Genomic DNA, 21,371 nt, shown 5'->3' with positions numbered 1-21,371 from the left:
CCCATTTCACAGGTGGGAAACCATGGAACAAAACTTGTTGTGAATTTATCCAAGACCACAGAGCAAATTAGCAGCAAAGGTGGGAACAGACAGCTGGGTCTCCGGCTCTAAGCACGCTGGCTTGCATGGGGCCTCCTAAGGTTATAAAGTTTACTGCCAACAACACTGTCCCCCTAAAGGATAACTTTATTTACATGCACACACACACACATTCTCTAAAAGACTATTCAGTAAGAAGTCCCTGGAGAGCAGTAAAGTGCCCAAATCCACTCCAATTAATATATGACACCATAAATTCTCTGACTACACACTGCGGTACAGACATGTTGATTTTCAATCTGCAAATGTTAAGTATGGTAAATATACCCAGTTCTCTGAAGCTAACCAAATACAAGCATTACACTATACATTTAGATTTTATTTGAGACCCCTCAAGAGCTCTGGATGCTTTAAAAAAATCAGTCTGGAATCCAAGAATAACATTTACAGAATATTTCATTGAACACTACAGAATATTGAAAAATGTTTACATGTCTGCAGAGTGCAGGCACAGAGCCAGGAATACAACCTTTTTGCCATCTTGGGCTTTCTACCTAGTTCTGTAAACTCAAGGAGTTAAATAATAATACTGTTGTAAAAATAAGAAATATGAACTGTTTTCTACTGGGTTCATGCTGTACACAGCAGGACAGCAGATGGTCTCTAAAATTGTATCAGTTAGTGAAAAGAAGTTGATTGTGTAGTTACAGAGATATAACACCCATCCTTGAGATCACAGCCAAGTTAATTGTCTTAATATTTTATTTTATTTATTTGTTACTCTGCCACAGCATTGTGAAGTAAAACTTCTTTATGTAACTTTAAAACTATGGCAGGAAACTTAATATGCCACAAAGGATGGAGGGCTGGTAAACACCCAGACCTCTCTTATGAAAGGAACATGGATCATGTAAGATGATCTTCAGAGTCAGGGCGAGGGGCGGGCAGAAATCTGGTACATGGGGTGGTGAGAGCAAAGCTGGCAGGGCAGTCTCCAAGCATTTATTTCAAACGCTAGCCAAGGAATTGATCAGCAGTGAGAAGACAGAAACCAGCCTGGGAGAAAACAATCATAAAATGACAGAGTACACGATTCCTGGAATGAGAAGGAAGAATAATAGCAGAAAAGCATAAGGAAATTCAGGAAACCTAGGTAATAACTCATTGGACATGAGTCTAAAGAAAAATGGAAATGCAGAGAGCTGCGGGTGTCTTACAGAAAAAATGTCGAGGGCCTCAGCTCAAAATCAACAAAGTCCCTGTTCTGACTTTGTTATTTAACTGATGTTAAACCATTGTAAGTACAAGGATGGCATGTGGGGAGTTAATAAGGAGCCAAGAGCCAGGTGGGAGAGAGCTGGAGCTGCATATGCTGGCACTGCTACCAAAAGAAACGTTCCTCAAATCATGGCTTTGCTTAGATGCTTTTGGAAGTCCCACAGAATGCTTATTAGTTCTGCGTTTATAAAGCAACTCATGATTACATGCAGCATTCACATTTTGGGGGGTTAGATTTAGGTGTCACGGTGTTTTGTGCATTACAGGCAATAGAGCAGCTGCTAATTACAAAAGGTATCACAGTAAAACTTCTCCAAACTGACTAAGTTCCCATAACACATGCACTCACCATGTTGTGTTTGAGAATCCTCTGTACCACTGGTGTGAACACTTCTATCACAACCATGGACCGCGGGCGCTCTCGGCAGTGCTGTAATGAGCAACAAGTCATTTTGTGAGCTGCAGAAATTATGAAGATGGGTCTCCCCATAGCTTCACAGCCCATGCATGGATTACCCCAAGATTAACAAGATCCAAGGGCTAAATTAATCTTTCCTGGGATTAGAGTACTCATAACACTGCGCTCTCCTATAGATTGGCTGGCGTCTAATAGATTACCATGGGAGCTTATTAACTACGTTGAGTTCCTTTTCCGATTGCCTATTCTTCACAAAACTCACTGAAATGTTGTATTTTTGGGACTGCTACCCCTTTTGTCAAATTTAGTTGAAACCTGCCAACAGTTTTGAAAGTAAAGGGGTTGGGGACAAAAATATAGGTAGACACAGGCAGCGTAATGGCACAGACCTCCTTTTCTTGGTATCCAGGCTAAAAACCTGTGGTGGATCTTGGAGGGTACCAATAAGCCCCTCTCTTATCACAGGATAAAACATACAATCATAACGTGTTAGAGTAATTTAGGTTGGGAAGGGCCTTTGGAAGTCATCGGGTCCAGCCCCCCAGTCAAGGCAGGGTCCATTTTGCCCACCTTTGATGGAGACCAAAGACAATAAAAAAACAGGAATAAAAGTGCCTTGAGTCCACGGCTAGATAGGACACTAAGACTGGCTTATAAAAAAGAAACAGTCAAAGGAGCCGAAACTTCTCCTAATTTCTGTAGGAAGAAGCTGCTTATGAATAACTCTGGATGGGATTATAAGCAGCATCCAAAACGTTTGACAAATGTATACCCAGTCATCAGTAAGCAAATTTAAGCAGACTTCAAACTGAAACACAAACAGGCCTAGAGGAAAAGGAGTATTTTCAAATCCAGAAGCTCGGCAATCCAAAGTACTCAGAAGTTTATGGAAAAGATGCAAAATGCAGCACAAACATGGATTTACCAGGAAAGAGAATGAGACCTTATGATCTTCCCACTGCCATTACCCAATTAGATAATACCATTAGGGCTGAGTTGTGCATCACATTACCAACTCATCTGAACACAGTGACTCCAATAATTTTTGCATTAGCTAAATAGAACATGCAGTAGGACATCTCTTGTACCCAGTCTGGGGTGTGGGAGTCTGAAGATTTTAACTCTCACAGAGCATCAGGACTATGCAGTCTGATGTACTAAGGATATGCTTCTATTAATCATAACGGTGCTGTTAACTACACTCCAATACCATTGGGTGTTGACCAAAAACTGAAATCAATTTGAGCACAAGGTAAGGAGCTAAAGAAAAACACAACTACCCACTCATAGAATTACACTCACATACAACTATGAGATTTCAGAAAGCAAAGTTGTTCTGATACCTTGCAAAAGAATTCACAGAGGTCAGGAGGAGGATGGTTGTTTTCCAGCAAAGGTGCAATTGCCTTTAAAAAGAAAGAAAGAGAGAGAAAAATTTAGAGGACTGCAACTGGAGTAAGCATTTTGCAGGGAAATATTTTTCTTGGGGAAAAAAAAAGCTCCCTTTTAAAAAAGAAGGACAAAAGCATCAATACAGAAATTAGAGGTGGGCTGTGTGTATATTTTACGCTTAAGCTCAAGCACACCTCTGCTGTGAATCCTCAGTAAAATTTTGCTTTTAACTACATCAGTGTCAATACATAAAACACAGCAAAGGAGTACAATTTTTAGAATGGTTTAAACGAAAGCAGGAGCAGACCAATTGTTTCAGGATGTAAAACAGCAATGATGAATCTGTCTCACTGTTTCAGTTATAACATCTCCCTAAAAGAAGAAACTGAAAAACACCACACACACGCCCTTTACAAAAAGAGTTTGAGCTCTTTTTGTGAGAAGTAACTCACTAAAAGTAACATAGCACTGTTCTTACCTTGGAGGACCCTATTCATCAAAATCAAGCATCTAACTTCGTGAAAGTTGAGATCAACCATTCCTTCTTTGTTGCCACGCAAACCAATGTGCTTGATGCTCAGTAAACACATTAGGGGTCATACCTGCCACTGAGGGTGTAATGAACTTACGTTGTTGCTACTTCCTTTGTAAATTAGAAAATGGTACTAGAACAATGTATTCTCTCTATGTGATGGTGCCTTCAGGCTTTTCCAGTCTTCAGCTAAAGGGATTCCCAGTACCCATTTAAAAGTAAGACTCTAAACACAGCAGCTAGGACATTTTGTATTAAGCAACTGAACACCAGATATTTTATCTGGATGACATCTGGAGTTTTACTAAGGCAGCCTGCTCTGTTTTTTGCTCTCCCTCTTGTCTCCTTATGGATTTCAGCCCCAGTGAGTCTGCTTGCAGTGACTGCGTTTCACAATAGCCACTTTCACACCAATACAGGTCAAGATTAATGTGAATTTTATCCATGAAACCCAAGCATGTCTGCAAACAGCTGTTTTGGTGACACATAACATTTGTGAAGTTTCTGTTCATTCCTGTGTGCCATCCGTCTGCAACTGTTCACTCTTCCTCTGGTGGTGGTCCAGCAACAGTGGACTGATGGAGAATACGACACCGTTCAGTGAGACTAGAATATCCTCGCTACCCATCCAACACCTGATCTTCCTTGAATCCATCTTTTTGGAGTGTTTGCTCCAGGACCCACCAAACCACAGGAGCCATGTACTGCAAAAGCACCAAGTGTTTATACCTGTCTGGTAACAGTCAGAGGATCAGCGCATCAGAGACCTGACCGGCTGCTTGTCAGCCTAAGAACAACGAGTTTGTTTCAGCCCAGTTCTTACTGAATGCAGGGAATAACCGCAACAGACACTACCAAGTGGGTCGCGGCTCCGCCTGTACGGTCAGTGTGGAATGGTGACAGCATGAAAACAGCCTGGTATTTTCCTTATGTGCGCTGTGGTTAAAAGCAGAAGCTTGCTGTCTTCCGTTGCCCAGTTATGGCAAGATGTGCTTCCCCTTCCTTACCTGGATGGGATCAGTTGCAATACTCTCAAAAAAAAGTAAATGCCACTTCAGAAACTTGATCGCAGGGACTGATTCCAGCTAAAACGGTATCTTAAGCAGCAGTTGAACACAATTCACACCTACTGTCAGCTACATGCCACCTTGTCATTCTGCAGCATCACAGAGACGTGATACAATCAGGTGGTGGTGAGGTTCTAGATTAGATTACTGGGAAAATCTCCTGGAAATGGCCAGTGACTGAAATTACATTACAGTGATGGGGAACCAAGTTCCACCTCTCTGATAAATTGTTGAGATTTTACATTTTGTCGCACAAGGAAGAGAGCTGCCATTTGATTCACTTATTTTCTATGTCTAAATAAACGCAACCTACGGAAAATAAAAAAGTTGAAGGGGATATTTTTACAAATCAAGAAAGCAGGGGGTTAAACTGCAGTGACGTATACGCATGCACAAGACACTTACAAAAACAATCACTTGCTCACATACCATCAGCAATGGAGACATTCTGTGCATGGTAGCATCAGCCCCTCAGGAAACTACTAAGCCTAAAGGTTTTATAGGGCACATCTGGAAATGATGGTTTTTGACTATTTAAAGTACATATATAGATATGAACACTGCACTGCGTAGCCTAGTTAGGAGGCCATTTTGGGACACAATTAACCCTCAACATGCTGTGCTACTTCATGTAAGTTGACAGGGAAACTTTATTGTTACTCATCTCTGAAACAAGAAAAGAAGAGTAACAAACCCCCACAAAAACCAGTAGAAAAAAATGAGTTTGAACATGCCTAAGTTTACCAGCATTAGTGGAAATGCTTTCCTATTTGCCGTACTTCACTGGGGCAGAGGCAAGCATTAATAGAAGTGTTATCGACAATACAGATTTGTCCTCACGTTTTGACAGAAAGATACTCACCACAATAATGCTCTCGTGGTCTTGAGTGGTTAAGTTGTTGTTCTGAAAGAGTTGAATAGAAGAAATGAATGAGCAAAGAGTACTCTGAGTTGGCACATCAGCATACCCAGCCCTCTTAGCTACCATCAGGCACAAGCAGAAAGGCCCAAGACTGAAATTGCTTATTTTCAGAATAAAATGAATCAAATTAAAATCATTCCCTTAAAGAAGGTGGTATACTATCTACTACGAGGGGTTGTGCCAGCTTTAATTTCTCCCTCAGCACCTTCAGATTCAAGCACTCCAGCCATGAAAGCTGAGCATACAAACACCGGGATGCCAGGGGAGGTCTCAAGCAGTTGCAAAATTAAAGCTAGCCATACATTTCTTAAAAACGTTTTCTTAAGACAGGCTGTATGTTTTTAAGAAAACTAACAAAAGGATTGTTGCGGTGTTGTATACCATTAGCTGGTATTAAACTAACTGCTGCAGTTTTCCTGAAATTCCTTCTTCAAACATGGAACCAGTAAAAGCCAGTCAATTTACTGGAAGTCACCTATGCTACCATCTATGCAAAAGAGTTTGCTTTTGGCTTTCTCAGCAGCATGATCCATTCAGAGCTTACAAAGTTGTGAGTTGCTAAGATCTTTGCCTACTGCAAGAAAAACAGCTAGCAACTTATTAGCTTATCACAAATCTTTGTACAACAGAAATAAGATATGAAAAACCTGCTTGGCATTAAATTTCCTATGAAAAGTTAACTATTTGAAATAGATGCTATAAAAAGAGGATAGATACCTCCAAAGAAGGAAAATATTTTTCTTTGACAGAACCAGTAATACTAAAATAGCTGCACAATGAATTTACTGTTTTGCCAAAAGAATTATTGGTCATGCAAACAAAGCCAATGGAATAGAAGTCAAGGGGAGTTTCACCATTGACTTGAAATAAGACATGAATCAGACCCATAACAAATTTACCATAAATAATCAACAACAAAAAAAAGCCTCAAGAGAATTGTGTTTTGCTTTCTTTCTAGAACTCTACCTAACATGGGTCAAATTCTCCTTCTCCCCAGAAAGTACAAATTCCACTGAAGTCGGTAGAAGTCACGAGCAGACTCAAAGGCAGAACTTTGACAGCCAAGTTAAAATAAAACCCACCCAGAAACTCTTAACTGTTTGTCTCTCATCTAAACGTGACAGCGTCTTGCAGGAGCACTGCTGAGGACATACCTCGGAGAGCAGTTTTGAGACGATCTCCAGTGGTGCTTGGTGAATAGAGTCATCCTGAAGCGGAGACGTCAGCGCCATGTCCACCAGCGTCCTGATCTCCTTCAACACCACCTCCCAGCGGCTGGGGTTACTGAGCACCTTCTTGTACTTGTAAATCTTTTTCTGCAAGAAAAATGGAAAGGTCACACTGACACCACCATAAACCCCTTGAAAAAAATTGACTGGATATGTGTTTCCTACATGCAACTGTCAAGTGGGCTGCTTTGTATTTTGAGTTTTGACGTTCCTGTTTGCTGAAAAACTGTACAAAATATTTAAATGGAAAAGAAAATCTCGTACGTCTAAACCAATTTCTTCTGTGGAAGGAATGAAAAACTGTGACTCCCTTTTTTATTTTAAGTAAGTTTTTAAACTCCAGAGCATATTTCCTTTCCATCATCTCCTCTTGTAAACACCTTATTCCTCAGGCTAATAACAGATACCTGCTATTACACTATTTCCAAAGCTGTAGGTCCTTTTAAAGGGAGTCAGTCATTAAGAAAGCAGGAGAGAGAGAAGCCATCAAAACATCATTGAAAAGATACTTTATTCTACATTGCTAATTGGTGAATTCACATTCAGAATGAATTAAAATGAATTTCAGCAGAAAAATTCCAGTAGCCCCACAGACTTTTTTTTTCTCTTTTGAAGAATCCTGAAAAGTTGTGTTGTCACCCTCCAGCTGTAACAGAAACTAACTTGTAAAGTCTCCAATTCTTCCACGCAACAGCACTTCCACTCTCAAGAAAAGCATTCCTGACTGTCTTATCCCATCAGCCCCGGTCCTCTGCATGCCTCTGCATTACTTCTAGCCACGTCCATGCTATTGCACCGCTTGCCCCGTCCGCAGACCAGCTGATAAGCAAAACACAATTCTTACCTCCTCAGCAGCCATGTTGCCACAGATGACTGGAGCAGAGGTTGCTTTGTATTATATATAGTATTCTTTAAAGAAAACCCACCCTCCCAAATTCCCAGAGGTGGCTGGATGGAACTCTAGAAGTTCAAGGAAACGACGACGAGCGTTAAAACACCACTCCCGACAAGACGAAGCACGCGCTAGAACCAGGGGAGGCTTGCCGAAGCGGGCAGCGCCGGAGGCACGGCACGGCCAGGGAGCTGGCAGGGAAGGAGCTCTGCCGGCTGACGGAGAGAACAGCCAGGACAACAGCGTTTTGTTTGGTTCACATGCCCTTCCGCTCCTCTCTGTGTGCCAATCGGGTCCTCTGGTCAAAGGGGTCTCAAGAAGTCTGGATACATCCTCAGGTTTATTAAATGACACAGGCTGGGCACTTCTCTGTTTACATGAAAACATCAGCGTTATGAACTAAAAATGGATCTTACATTCCTCGGCAGCATTTCCAGGGAAGTCACGAAAGCTGCCCGTGTCGTGCAGCTTGCAGACTCAGCCGCACATTTTGGGCTATCCATTGTCAGTGTAATAAAGGCAGAGGACATTGCAAAAGGGTCAGCCTGCTGCGTGTTTTGTTGTGTTTTGTTTTGGAGCTTTGCCACCACACGGCGTTTCCCCCTCCACTCGCGCAGGGCAGCCCCGCCGCCTGAACAGGCTGGCTCTCCCCTTATCAGCCGCTTCCTTCCCATGGCGGCAGCAGATCCAACGCTCAACAGAAAACAGTCACCCCTGTGCCCTATCCGAAACACGAGAGAGGAGAACGATACAGAAAAATACGGATTTCAGATGCCTTGGGTTTGTCAACGTCAGGGGACAGGGAAGGGGGAAAAGGGTGGCACTGGGCTGACGTGTAAAGGCTGATAAAGCAATCCAATTATCTTTTTAATTAAATTCATGCAAGTACAAAAGCAGGCTGGCAGTAGTTCACATTGCAGTGCATTTTAAGCCATTGAAAAGCTAAAAGAACGTAAAAACACACGCTGTGGACGCTATCAAATCTGTTTGGGATTTCAGAACTGAGCAAAAAATCTTTGCACCTCTGAAGTCCTTGGGGCAGAGAGGGCCCACTGGCATTTTTAAGCTACTAGCACTGCTGCTACCATCATCACAGATTTCTTGGACTCTTTAGGAAACTTGAGTCATAGAGTTTAATTTCTCTTATTCGTGTAGTGTCTTTTTTTAGGGTCTTTTTGTTAGACCCACTCCAGCACTAAATAAAATCTAAACTTCAAAGCCAGCCAGCCAGCTTTGTAACTTGGAGCAACTCCTTTCTGACTAACTGAGGACACTACACAAAGCTAGCTCAACAGATACATTCTCCATGCCGAAATTTCTCCCTTGGTCCTGTACTATGAAGAAATCAAATTCAAAGCAGAATTCAAAGCTGGATAAAAATGTGGGGGCGGGGGGAGCACGAAGAGCTTAGACCAGGGGGTTATTGTATCCCTGCCTGCTCCGGGCTGCCCCTTACTTGGCCGAGTTCCAATGTGATTTTGCAGAGCAGCTCCTTCAGCCTAAGGGACAGCTGCTGAAGGAAACCCTCTTGCCCAACAGGACGCTGGTCAGACAACCCTACCACAAATAATTTTCTTCCACTGTCAAATCCACTCTTGCCTGGGGGGAGGGAGGAGCAAGGGAGGTTTCCTTTCCCTTTTAGAGATCTTCATTAAAAATTAAAATTCTGATGATGCTGACGTACATAAGAGAAAAGACAGCAGGAGCTGTACTCCCTGCTACTCGAGGGAGACCTACAAAAGCTGCTGCTCAGACCGGGCAGACAGCGACTCGCAGGGAGCGTCGGGGGACAGCTACCTTTGCAGACACGCTGAGCTCGCCGCAAGCAGAAAATCTGAACTTATCAGTCTCTGCTTCACGTTTTCAGCCCAAAGGATTGCACCGCACTCATATACTGAGCTGTAATCTGCAAGCGACGTTACAGAAGCCTTGAATAATGGTGGGAAAGCAGCAGAAAATAAATAAATAAATAGAGGAGCCATCCCAAGAGGGTTGAACTCTGCTATCCTGAACCTTTGCCCATGGATACGCTGCTGTTTTTCTCAGCAGAATGCTTTTCACTGTTGAGCGCCTTGCTGAAAGCCTCAATTAAAGCTTGAAACCTATCAGTCGGTTACAGAAGCAATTTGCTGTGTATCAGCAAGCACTCAGCCAACACCGAGCCATCTGCTCTGTTCTACCTGCGCTGACTCCGGAGCAAGGAGAAACACTCATGAGCTTAAAAGCAAAGCTGCCTGGTAGAGACCCGTCTCAGAGAACAGGCGTGATAACACTCGCAAGGAGTTCGTTCCCCCTGGATGTAGGTGTAAAAGATGCCTTCAGTTGCTGAAATACTCACACATCATTCATCATTAATGGCACGTGCAAGAAATATAACTGGGGCGGGAATCCAGTTTCACTGGGATTTCACCAAAAGCAGCAGCTCCTGCAACAATTTCTGTGAGCGAAAATAACACTGCCAACCTGGAATTTGACCCTCCTAGTTACTGACCAGCCAGGACCACACGGCTAGTGTCATTCCAGAATCTTGCTATGGTGACTTTAAAAGCAAACCCACTGAATTTAATAAGTACCCTGAAGAAGCAGCATGGGGAGTAAGTGACACTGACAGGGCATCATTCATTCTCAAATCACTCTAAGTAATTAAGTCTTGCAGAAACCCAAGGACCTTAGGTCTCAATCCTCTCTTAGAGGAGGAGGAATTGAAGTCTACATGTGAAAAGTTACTTTTCCAGTGTTATTAAGCAAGCAAATGTGAGAAAAATCTGTAAGCAGTGTTTTTTGCCATCAGCGCTCAAAAGCTCCTGAACGCTGCTGTGAACAGGAAGTTCAGGAGAGCCCAGGAAAATTTCAGCTTTTTAAAGCAACATCTTCATGTTTTTCTATCCCATAATGGCCTCATCCTGTAGCCCTTGCTCGTACATCACTTCCTTGGACAAGAATGATAATACTGATGTAGTTGACATCTAAGAAAAATGGACTCTAATGCACAAAATTGGACAGCATGGAACAACTGCCTTTTCCAGCCCTTGCAAGACCTTTCATGTTAGGAACATCTCAAAGCAGCCTGTGCACCTGATCCAAAAAGGGCAAGATGAAGTCAGCTGCCTTGATGACCAAATTTCATCCCCGCTTTGCTACTGGTGGCCAGGAAACATTCTGTACTCTAAGGAACCTGTCTTCCCATCAGCAAATACTATCTTCATTACATTAAAAAAAATTAATTGCCAACGCTATTCCAGAATAGCCTGTCAAAATTCTAGCTCTCTGCTCTTCAGCCCTTTACCACGCAACAGCATACGACTAATGGCTTCTTTACTGGAGAAGCTAGAGCTACTGCAGGAACGTACGCTGACTTTGAGGGTTGCGTCTGCCAGTAATTGTTTATTTCTTGCTGAGCAACGAGGGCAGCTCCAGCAAAAGAGAAAAGGTCAACCTCCCGCACAGAGGTCCTCCCCAGCTCATTGCGGGGATGGCTGAACCAAGCTAGTGTTACAGTTTAATGTTGACAGTGCTGTTGCAAAATGGAGGTGCCTCTTGCTATATGCAAATGTACAGAGTAAAAAAAAAAAAAAAAAAAAAAAAGGCACACAGAGAGCAGACTCCGGAACAGTTTTCTCCACTGCAGCAGAACATTTTGTTAAAACACTGCGTAACAAGAAACAGGAAGAGTTGCTTGCAATGTTCAACACACGTGCTTGGCTTGTCCTACAAAGCCCAGGAGCTGTACCATGTATTCTTGAGCACCACCTGCTGGCATTTTGTCTATTAACTCGTTACCTTCATGAACACAAAGACCGCGTGGCATCCCCAGAACTCAGCTAGATCCATATTCTGCTTTAACACTAGCAGGTATCACTTACTTACTTCACAGTATTCTGAAAAATTCCTAAGAATAACTTGTTGCTTACAGAAGTTTCCCTGATAGCCAGAGATGGGCTTAAATCACCAGGTGAATCTACTGAAAGCCTTCTGAACTAAGTTCCTACCTGCAACATTTACCGATATGAAGAAAAAAGAGCAACTTACCTGGAAAGACTAAGTCTATAAGAAGACCCATTCCAGGTGAAGGGCTGGTGCCAGGACAAGATTACAGAAACTTCTTTCCAAAATCGGGGACTTCAGACTGCTCATGCTGCAGTAATCAAACTCTTCACAACTTTCTGAAGGTTTTGCACGCAAAGATTAACGTGCTGCCCTCTAAAATAGCTGCAAAACAGCAGTGCAAACTTTTGCACACTACCGTGTTTTCAGGTCAAGGCATTTTCTGCATTTGTCATTTTACCCAGTGCTAAATGCTGAAGTGCATCAACTTCTCTGCTTCAGTTGCTTCTCTGAATGCAATCGCCTTGGTCAGGGCTCAACTTGCCCACAAGCTCCTTGCCACAGGCCAGAGAACTGGAGGGAAACATTGTAAGCCAGATACTTCCTGATTCTCACTCAGTTAAGGTCTAAATAACACTTCTTTTTTGGCCGGTTCATATAAAAAAATCCTGGTGAAATGGCCATTATTTATTGCACTGAGATTGACACCCATGAACCTATGCCCTGAATAAAAACACCAAGTGACAGTCTCTGTCCCGAGTAGCTCACGGTCTTGACAATTAATGGCAAGAAGGAGAACTGAGCGAGAAAACCAAGGTGACTGCCTTGAGGTCATGTAGCAAGTCAGGACCAGAGCAGAACTGAGGTCTTCTGATTCTCAGGCCTCCATGCTAATTGCTAGATCATGGCACCCCTAAGTAAAAGCACCACCAACATGCACTGGGGCCATAGCAAGCAAGCTGACCGTTGATAGCCTGTTGCTGTGCTTCCCCATCACAACGTCTTTCCACACCTCCTTTTTCAGTCTACATTCATTCACCTATTTTTTTGCCACCAGTGTCTACCACCTTGCTTCAGATCTCAGCTAATCCAGGCAAGCCCCAAACGCTCAGATCAGCGCTGTTTCAAAGCCGACAGAGTTCAATGGGTTCAGCAAGTGGTGACGTGGGTTCAGCTGTTACTAATGCACAAGCTGGAACAACCGCACAGATACTTCCCACAGGCGCAGAGTTTGTCCTTTGCTCAGATACCACTGGGACAGTACCATTGCAAAGTAAAAGAACGCTGAAAAAAACAAAATTTTAAAAGGATGAAGCACAGACAAAACACATTTCGGCTTAGACCAAGAGAAGTGCAAAGTGGAAGTGGGACCAAGGGGCTCACAGGGCAGCCTCCTCACTCACCTCCCAGCATGACACTGGGCAGCTGCGACACTAATGTACTGAAGAACTTGCTCCCAAAGCGTATTATGTATCTATAGGTCTATATATATACAGCTATATCTCCACCTCCTTTGCACACAGCTGTCACCTGACTGACCATCCTTCTGGGCTTCTGGTCTCCAATGTGCTCAAAACTACTGCAAAGATATCCTTCAGCAACAAGGCAGGATGAGAGGATGGGAAGGATGTTCTGTCCAAGGGAAAAAGGAAAACTAAAAACACTGGGCAATCAGATCTCAAATATATGAGCTCCACTGAAGACAAACCTGCATGCAAATACACTGCATGTGCTTCCAAAAACTAAAAGCAACTCAAAAATCGTGGCTTCCTTCTAGCCCCCTGCGCGGGGAGGGAGGAGGTCATCTTTGGTAGACCTTCTCACTACCAAGCAGAGAAACTGGGCCTTTTTTTCTGCTGGTGTCTTGTCTTTCCCTCAAATCCCTACATACAGCCCTTTGGTCACTAAGATGCAGGAACGTAGCTGGCCGATCCAAACCCAGCTCTCCCTGAGCCGTGCATTCAAGAAGCCATTTCCCCAGCTAGAAAACGCAAAAGGCCAACTGTGGCTCCAGCTGCACTTTGCATGGGCTAATGTGGTTACTATCGTAATCAGACCTGTCCACAGGGGAGACATTTTTTGGCACAGCCGACATTGATGCATTCCCCGAAACCCTCCATCCCTGCTTCCATTTCCTTTTGGCAAACACTCCCATTCTTCAGGCCCCAGTTCCAGCACCAGCTTTACACTTCAGGTTGGCAAAACATCAGCTTTCATCCTGCACACAGCAACTGCTGTTCCGTATTTTTCGTATCGGAGCCAAGCTGGGGTTTGTTTTTAATGTTGCTTTGGCTATGCGGAATTTCACTATGACTGCAGATACGTTTCTAGCAGAAGCACAAGCCACTCCCTACTTGTAAAAAGCATTGGTAGAGACACAGCTGCGATCTTGGGTTGCAAATCCCATGTAACATCTCCCCAGAAGAAGAGAGATTTTTAAAATATGTTGTCCATGGGCATTGAGGTGTTTTGGTTCGGGTTTTTTTAAGCAAAAGTCACACAACACCTTTTCCTCCTGATCTTGGGCAGGAAGAAAAAATTTCAACAGCTTCAATACAGTTGAACACCACAGTTGCCCCACATGTACAGGAAAGATCTGTCCTAACTGCAGGCTGGTGGGGTTTTCAAACCCTTCTGAGTTGTTTTAGACTCTCATGCAGAATGAGTGAGAAAAACCTTCACATAGAGGTTGCAGGGCTCACACAATTAGGGCAGCAGCCAGACACCGTGCTTGATCTACAGCACTTGCACAGCCTCTGACTCATCATCAGAGGGAAGGTTTTGAACATGTTTAGGCACAACTACCTCCTCCTCTTGCAGGACCTCGCTGCTGCCTGCTGCAGCATTTTTGGCCCTTTTCTCCAGAGCAGCAAATGCTCAACACGGACACTGTCTGGACATCGGGATCTCAGTGTTCTGGCACAACCCACAGTTTCCAGAGGGGTGCGAGTCTGACGTGCTCCTGTATTTGAGATTACGAGTATTAATTAAATAAACTATAGCAGACACAGTATGACTGTGGAGTTTAGCATGCATCACACCGAAAGCAGAAGACACAAAGCACTGTGTAACTGCCACCTAGGTGCAGCCCTTGCTGCGTGCTTCTCTGTGCAGAGACCTACCATTACTGACTGCATTACAGAATGCCTCCGACACCAAGCTGAACTGATCCAGGCTCCCAATACCTTTACACTCACGCACTTTATATTCCACACATGATGTCTGTGTCTGTGGAGCCTAGTCCTTGACATCCACCAGCTCTCAGCCTGCGGTAGGAATAAATGACTTAGCCACTGCAGAGAAGAGAGTGTGTGTAGGAAAAAAAGAACACGCACAATCTTATCGTCATTGCACTTTGACCAGGTCTGCCAAAGAAAAAGCTGTGCCCAAGGCCACCGTGGAGAATAGCCAAGCAGCATACCTGCTGTGCAGAACCCCCCCTACTCTGACACTACACCCTTCAGATCCTGCTGAGGCACGAGAGAGCTGGTCATCCCTGGGAAAACAGGACCCTGCCTCATCTGCAAGGCTGCAAAACATATGCCAGTCATTTCAGGCTCCAAATTGGGAGTAAGCAGCTACTAATGCTACACATCGTAGTAACTGCTAACAAAATATAATCTCCAAAAGATAAACCATTCCCCTTCTATTTTCCATGAAATGCCAGTAAGCTTAGTTAGCACGAATAGCACACAAAGCAATTGTTTCTTCCCAGATATGCAAACCTGATTAAAAAGCCACGTCATCCCTTTTTCTTATTACTCTCCACTGCTAGCAGTGGGCACCCTCGGCTTTTCCTGCCCTCCTCCCCTCTCACCAGTCAGCAAAACCTTCCAAATGGACGTTTACCCACCTGTTTCACTTTCTCCTCCTTGGCAAATGTATTATTTTGCTGAGTTTCTAGCACTTCAACACCATAAATGGCTTTGAAATTGGCTTCTCTCTCTTGTGCACCTGCATCATCAATGTCGTCAGCAAGAGAGATGTGCACGGCTCGAGGAACATGTTTGTGTCAGAAAGCTGCTGCAGAGCCTTAGGGAGAGCACAGATACTGGATACTGATGTGATGCTTGCAAGCATCTTAAAAGGGACTTCAGAAAAGCAGGGTATTTCTGTCTTCAGATCACTGGGTTTTGGAGCTCCGAATTTTCCACTTTCTCACAGGGAGATACCAGATTTCAGATGCATTTGCATCTGAAACAGTCCCATCGCTTTGTTCCATGTTTTTATATTGCATCTTACTGCACCACAACAGCACAAATTCCCAAACCTCCTGCGACTCTTTAGCCTACCAAAATGCCACTGAATCTCTGCAATTTGCTTCTTTTCTTTCTCCTTTGTACAAATGTTGCGTGACATGCAAGACTGAATCAAGTCTCGCAGCGTTCAGTTTTCTGATCCCAAGGCTAGCTTCCTCGCGGAGGAGCAGCGATCACCAGGGTGCTAACCAAACCAACTGCCCACCTCATGTTCAGAGATGGGCTGAGGCAGGTAAGTCACTCACAACAACCCTGTGGTCTTTGATGGATCTTACCTCTGGTCGCACAGCCTAATCCAGTATTCCCATCCTAAATATTACACTAAAGAACACCAGAGACCAGGCTACGGTAAATAGCTGTGAAGCAATGGCTTCTGAATAAAGACCGGGGAATGAAGGGCATATTTTTACTAGCATTGTTTTCTGACACTTTTTTCTTAATTTTGAAACAAGCACTATTCTGGGAAAAAAGACGACAGAGAGGTGTGACAGACAAGCTGAAGATGTGACTTAAAACAAGAGCTAGGGCAGATGATACAGGCTGTGACACTTGCAACATACTGTTTCAGGGATTTTTATGGATATTAGCAGCAGTTTTATAATCCTCTAATACATTATGTATACTATGATGCACTCAACACACCAATTACATGGGAAGAAATAAAGATAAGGACAAAACTGTGCAAGAGAAGGAAGAGAAATTTAAAACGATACCTAGATCCCCTTTGCTCCTTCGGGGTCACATAGATCTTCTGACACCAAGAGTCTTCATAACATCCATAAGGCAGAATTGGGCCCCAAGACAGCAGCTTAACAAGGCACTTAGCACGTGTCAACTCCCAGAGTCAGGCTTTCACACAATGCATCGTGCGAGGAGGATAATTACACTCCTGGGAAAGACTACCAGTCTTGTCCTGTCTGCATAAGAGATCTCCTAAAAACAGATTTTTCTGCAGCTAAGAACCTGAATGAGAGACTAATTTTGGTACAGATCTATATTATGACAGCTATAGAGGAGAAGTTGTAATTTGGTGAAACTAGCGGTCACCGTGACATGGAAGTCCTGAACTGCAAAGAATTAGTCATAAGGTCAGTCCTGGAATAACGCAGAGTAGCAGTTCGCCAAGACAAAAGCCAAGGATCCTTCTTGGCCAGCAGTTCAGCATTCCTGAGAAGCAACATACTCCAGCAATTGTATTTACTCCTCTTCAGAGCCGAGACCTAAGTACACAATAACAAGCTGACCTGTTTATTCAGCTGTTTTTGACACCCCTCTATCTCCAGACCTAATATTAGTTTGAATAGGATAGCATCCAAGTCCAGAGGGGAAACTTTAGAGCTGGTCCTGACTTAGCTAAAGCAAGACAGAAAATAACTATCTAGTTTCTACTCAGATTTCACCACTAGGCCATTAATTGGCTTGAGTTCTGTCTCCTTAAAAAAGCCTGTTTTGGCAATGCAGGAGGCAGCTATGGGTACACAAACCATGCGTGCGTACAGCTAGATGAGGGCAGAGCAGCTCGGAGCAGCAGCTCAGATCCAGGCTGGCATCTCAGCATGTTGCCGAGAGCCTCTTTTGGTTGGACAAAGTGCTGTGCTGATACGGATATGCAGCTCCCAGATTTCAAATGATTCATGTTAAGCCAACGCAGAGCACAGATGGTGATCAGCCGCTGCTGCTGCGGACATGCCTTATGGGAGGAACCTGCTCCAATGCCCCCCAGACACAGCAAGGTATTTTCCTAATGCAAAGGCAGTGAAAGCAATTTTGTTCAAAACGCTTAAAAAACCTCTAACCATTCTACCTGTTCCAGTTCTTAAAACATCACCAGTGATTGATAAAAAAATAAGCGAAGAAACTTTCTGTCTAGATCCAGTTCTGTCAACATCTTGTCTGGTTTTCATCTACTCATTTCCGCTTCCCAAAGTGAGATCAATGCCTTTCTGCTGCCGACAGCAGTTAACTCTAGCAAACTGAGATCTCAGAAACAGAAAAGAAGGCCAAGATTTTTCAAGTGACTTCTGATAACAGATGGCCTAAGACTGTTAAACTTGCATGGGAAAATAAGGGAACCAATGGACTTCACATGCTCATGCAGATGGCTTAAGCCAAAGGAAAAAAAAAAAACCAAAATAAAAAAACAAAAAACCAAAAACACCACGCCAAAAAAACCCTTCCCCCAAAAAGTAATAGGGGAGAATAATTAACTACAAAAAATAAACATTATGGAAATAAAAGGCTGTAAGTATGACAAGATTTCTATGATGTAGCTCTTGAATTTGCAATGAGGTTGTTTATAGAGCGGGCGGTATTCTCATATTCTCAATCACCGCACGAAGAGCAAGGGGATGTCACACAGCTGCACTCCATGTTACCTTTTAAATACGAAAAAACAACAAATCTTGGCAGTAGACATCAGCCTAGCCACGAAAGGGTGCATCACGAACTGAAAAGTGCCAAGATACATTTTTAGTCCCACTATGTTCACTAGACAGCTCTGGCTGGTACCAGCTTCTTTTCTTGGCAACGCAGATCCGTTAACACACCACTTGGACCCTGCATCTGTCCCCTACAAAGTATAAAGTCCAGTCTGAAACTCCATCAGGATGCTCAAAGTCTTGCAGGGGAGAGGCTCTGGCTATCTTAAAAACCTGTTCATGGTACCCGTGCATTCCACAGGAAAACCACCAGCCAAAAACTTGTGGCCTGCCTTTTATCCATCAAAGCAAGAAGCTTGCTCCTCCGAAATTTGTCTGTCGTCAAAGCCCACAATGCTTTCAGAGCCCTGAGGCTTTGAAAGGCAAAACTTAAGTCCACAGCTTAGGTTCCCATCAAAATATTATTGACTCGTATTCAGACACAAAAGGAAAAAGAAAAAATACAAAGGAAAAAAAAAAAGTCATCGCTGGCATGATTGTATGATAATTATTTATTGTTTCACCGTCCGTGTTCTGTGGGAATACCTCAGGTTTTCAGCTAAAGCAAGCAAAGAAACAGCCAAGACAACTACAGTTGCATGTGCTGTGTAACCAGCAAAGAGAGGGTCTGAAGTCCGGGAACTACCGCTGCAAAGAACTGCTGAGCTCTTTGGATAATATTTTCACAATGCAGTACAGCACAGGGCTATTGAATCGTCACAGGGTATCGAAACTTCCCCTCTCAGATCATAAATTAGGTGGTTAAATACAAATGACAGACACGGGCCTTTTTAACCATACCCGATGTGATTTCTTCCTGATCTCATAGTTTTAAGGCATGATTTACCAAGATTTAAGGCTATAAATTTCTTTAATGTCATCATTTAAATTCCATATAAACCCCACTCCTGTATCAGCACTATTTTTAATCATTACCATGGTGACAAAACCGTAAAGGTGCTTTACACAAGGAAAGCTTTACCACACTTTTGAGAACAGTTTTGCTCAACTCCATTTTTTGCAGTTTTAAAGCACAGAAAAATAACTCCCTCTGAACTTTCACCATTAGATCACAAAAACTGATAACTCACCCACAGCTATTGTATAAAAATATTCGGTACTAACAGAAAAGGAATTCATCACCTGGACACAGTAAAGACCAGAGAGCGTATCATCATTCAGGTCAAGTATGACTTTATAGGACAGTCAATCCCTTTACAATTAATAGGGCTGCTTGTGCATGGAAGTATCTATTTCCCCAAGACAGAGATACAACAATCCCTATGAGAACCAGGGAAGCATTAATCCAAAATTAAAGTTTTTGAATGAAGGCCAACATTGCTTGTTTTAGCATTCAGTGCAAAATGTTTGCAAATCCCAAATGACAGCATTGTTCCAGTTTCCCAATTCATGGGAATCAAAACATGGAGTCTGCGTAGAAAATGAATTTTAAAACAAAGGTAATGTGATTGCTGATTACAAGTCAGGGGTGCGTACGCATGCTGGGCTGCACGAGCACAGACAGCAGGATGGGGGAGGTGACTGCTCCCCTCCGCTCAGCCCTTGTGAGACCCCACGTGAATACTGTGCCCGGTTTGGGGCTCCACAGCTCGGCTGTACAGGCTCTCAGCAACCTCGTTCAAAGTATACCCCGCGTTGAGCGAGGAAAAGGGCAGCGTGGGTGGGGAGAGGACCGGATGATGTTCAAAGGTCCCTTCCAATCTAAACAATTCTACAATCAACACATTTGCACTGTCCATGCTAACAGATAGGTAAAACCCCTACCCAAGCAGCACTACTCATTAGGGCAAAGTCGAGGACTGTTCAATAGCATCAGTAGGAAAGACAAGGTACAGGCAAGGCTTTCTAGAAGATCCAGATCAGAGGCGCACAGAGCTCAGCTTGAGTCATGCTTCATGCTTTACCACAGACATAGGTCTGTTCTTTCTGTATTGTGTCAATTCAGAACATTCCCCCAAAGGCCGTCAACTGACATGTTTCATTGCTGCATCATTCAGCTCACTAGGAAACACAAGCAACCCACATCCCACAAGGAGGGTGGTGTTCAGAGTTTACTATCAAGCATGTTAAAAAATACAACGTGCCCTGTGTAACCTTTAGGTGTATTCGCCCCCAACAAATGTAAATCTATACCTGTACTCCGTATCACAAGAGAAGACCTAAAGACCCCCTGAGAAGACCTCACTGATGTCTTTTTTAATTCAAGTGCAACATGGTACTAAATTAGTCAAGTGGGTCTTTTAATGACTAACACTTGAAGCACGTAGTGTAGTCGGGCTCAACGTTTTTGCCAGAGGATGGTATGTCTATGCGCCCGGTACTATACAAATACACAGAAAATCTATGGTTCAAAGTCAGCAAGATAAAACAAGTAACAAAGCAGATGGATGCTTACTGGGAAGATGCCAAGGGTACATATTTGCTTACTTCTGTGTCCCCCAAAGTTACTAGTCACAGTACCCCTCAAAGCCAAGCTTAGTCGTATTCATCCCCTACAGAAGTGGTTGGTTACCAGTGTATCTAGCCTTGATCCAGAAAGGGCAATGAACTGCATGTGTTACTCTCTTTTGTATATTCACAGAAAGCGTTGTTATCTTTATTGATACATTGTTATGACTTATCAGCTTCCAAATACCAAAGATTACATATCACCATTTCAATCCAACCTTCTCAGTTGAAAGGAACATTCCTTACACAATGGATTAATGATTTGTTTATGTTTGAGGATCTGGACAGTTGTTAACATGTGCTGTTTATTCTCTGGACAAAGATCGTTTGGCTTAGCTATAACCCAAAGGAAATTGGGATTTCTAAATATAGGTTGAGGTGACCAATAATCCTTTAGGAGTTGTGATACACACTGATATCCAGATTAAATGGGGAATTATGAGTAACCCTTAGAGGGAGAGTTTGAAATGGAAAACCTAAAGAGAAAATGACTACATAAGGAACAGTCTGCCCCTACATCCATGAGCACAAGTATTCAAGGAGAAAGTCACATCTAAAAAGCTGTGTAAGCATCTTGACAGCTAGTCAGTTGCATGACACATAAAACCTCTTGGAGCTGGATGTAAAACATG

General features: G+C 43.3%; 1 protein-coding gene across 4 annotated transcripts in view; it reads right to left on the bottom strand.

Moving 5' to 3' along the window:
• LOC104133741 (c-Maf inducing protein) overlaps positions 1–21,371 on the bottom strand; it is a 64,548-nt gene that overhangs the window by 28,960 nt on the left and 14,217 nt on the right. For 2 of the 4 annotated variants that reach the window (XM_035902595.1, XM_035902597.1), the window contains 4 exons: positions 6,803–6,964; positions 5,589–5,630; positions 3,079–3,141; positions 1,667–1,747 (listed from right to left, as the gene is read on the bottom strand). In XM_035902595.1, the coding sequence (XP_035758488.1) occupies positions 1,667–1,747; positions 3,079–3,141; positions 5,589–5,630; positions 6,803–6,964 (348 nt within the window). Of the gene's footprint in view, positions 1–1,666; positions 1,748–3,078; positions 3,142–5,588; positions 5,631–6,802; positions 6,965–7,721; positions 7,800–11,798; positions 11,887–21,371 lie in introns of those variants that run through there. The other 2 variants (XM_035902598.1, XM_035902596.1) reach the window with 2 other exon arrangements.

Source organism: Egretta garzetta, unplaced genomic scaffold, assembly GCF_000687185.1.
Source record: "Egretta garzetta isolate BGI_Z169 unplaced genomic scaffold, ASM68718v1 scaffold39, whole genome shotgun sequence".
NCBI classification, from domain to species: Eukaryota; Metazoa; Chordata; class Aves; order Pelecaniformes; family Ardeidae; genus Egretta; species Egretta garzetta.
This window is presented reverse-complemented; position numbering and strand designations above follow the sequence as displayed.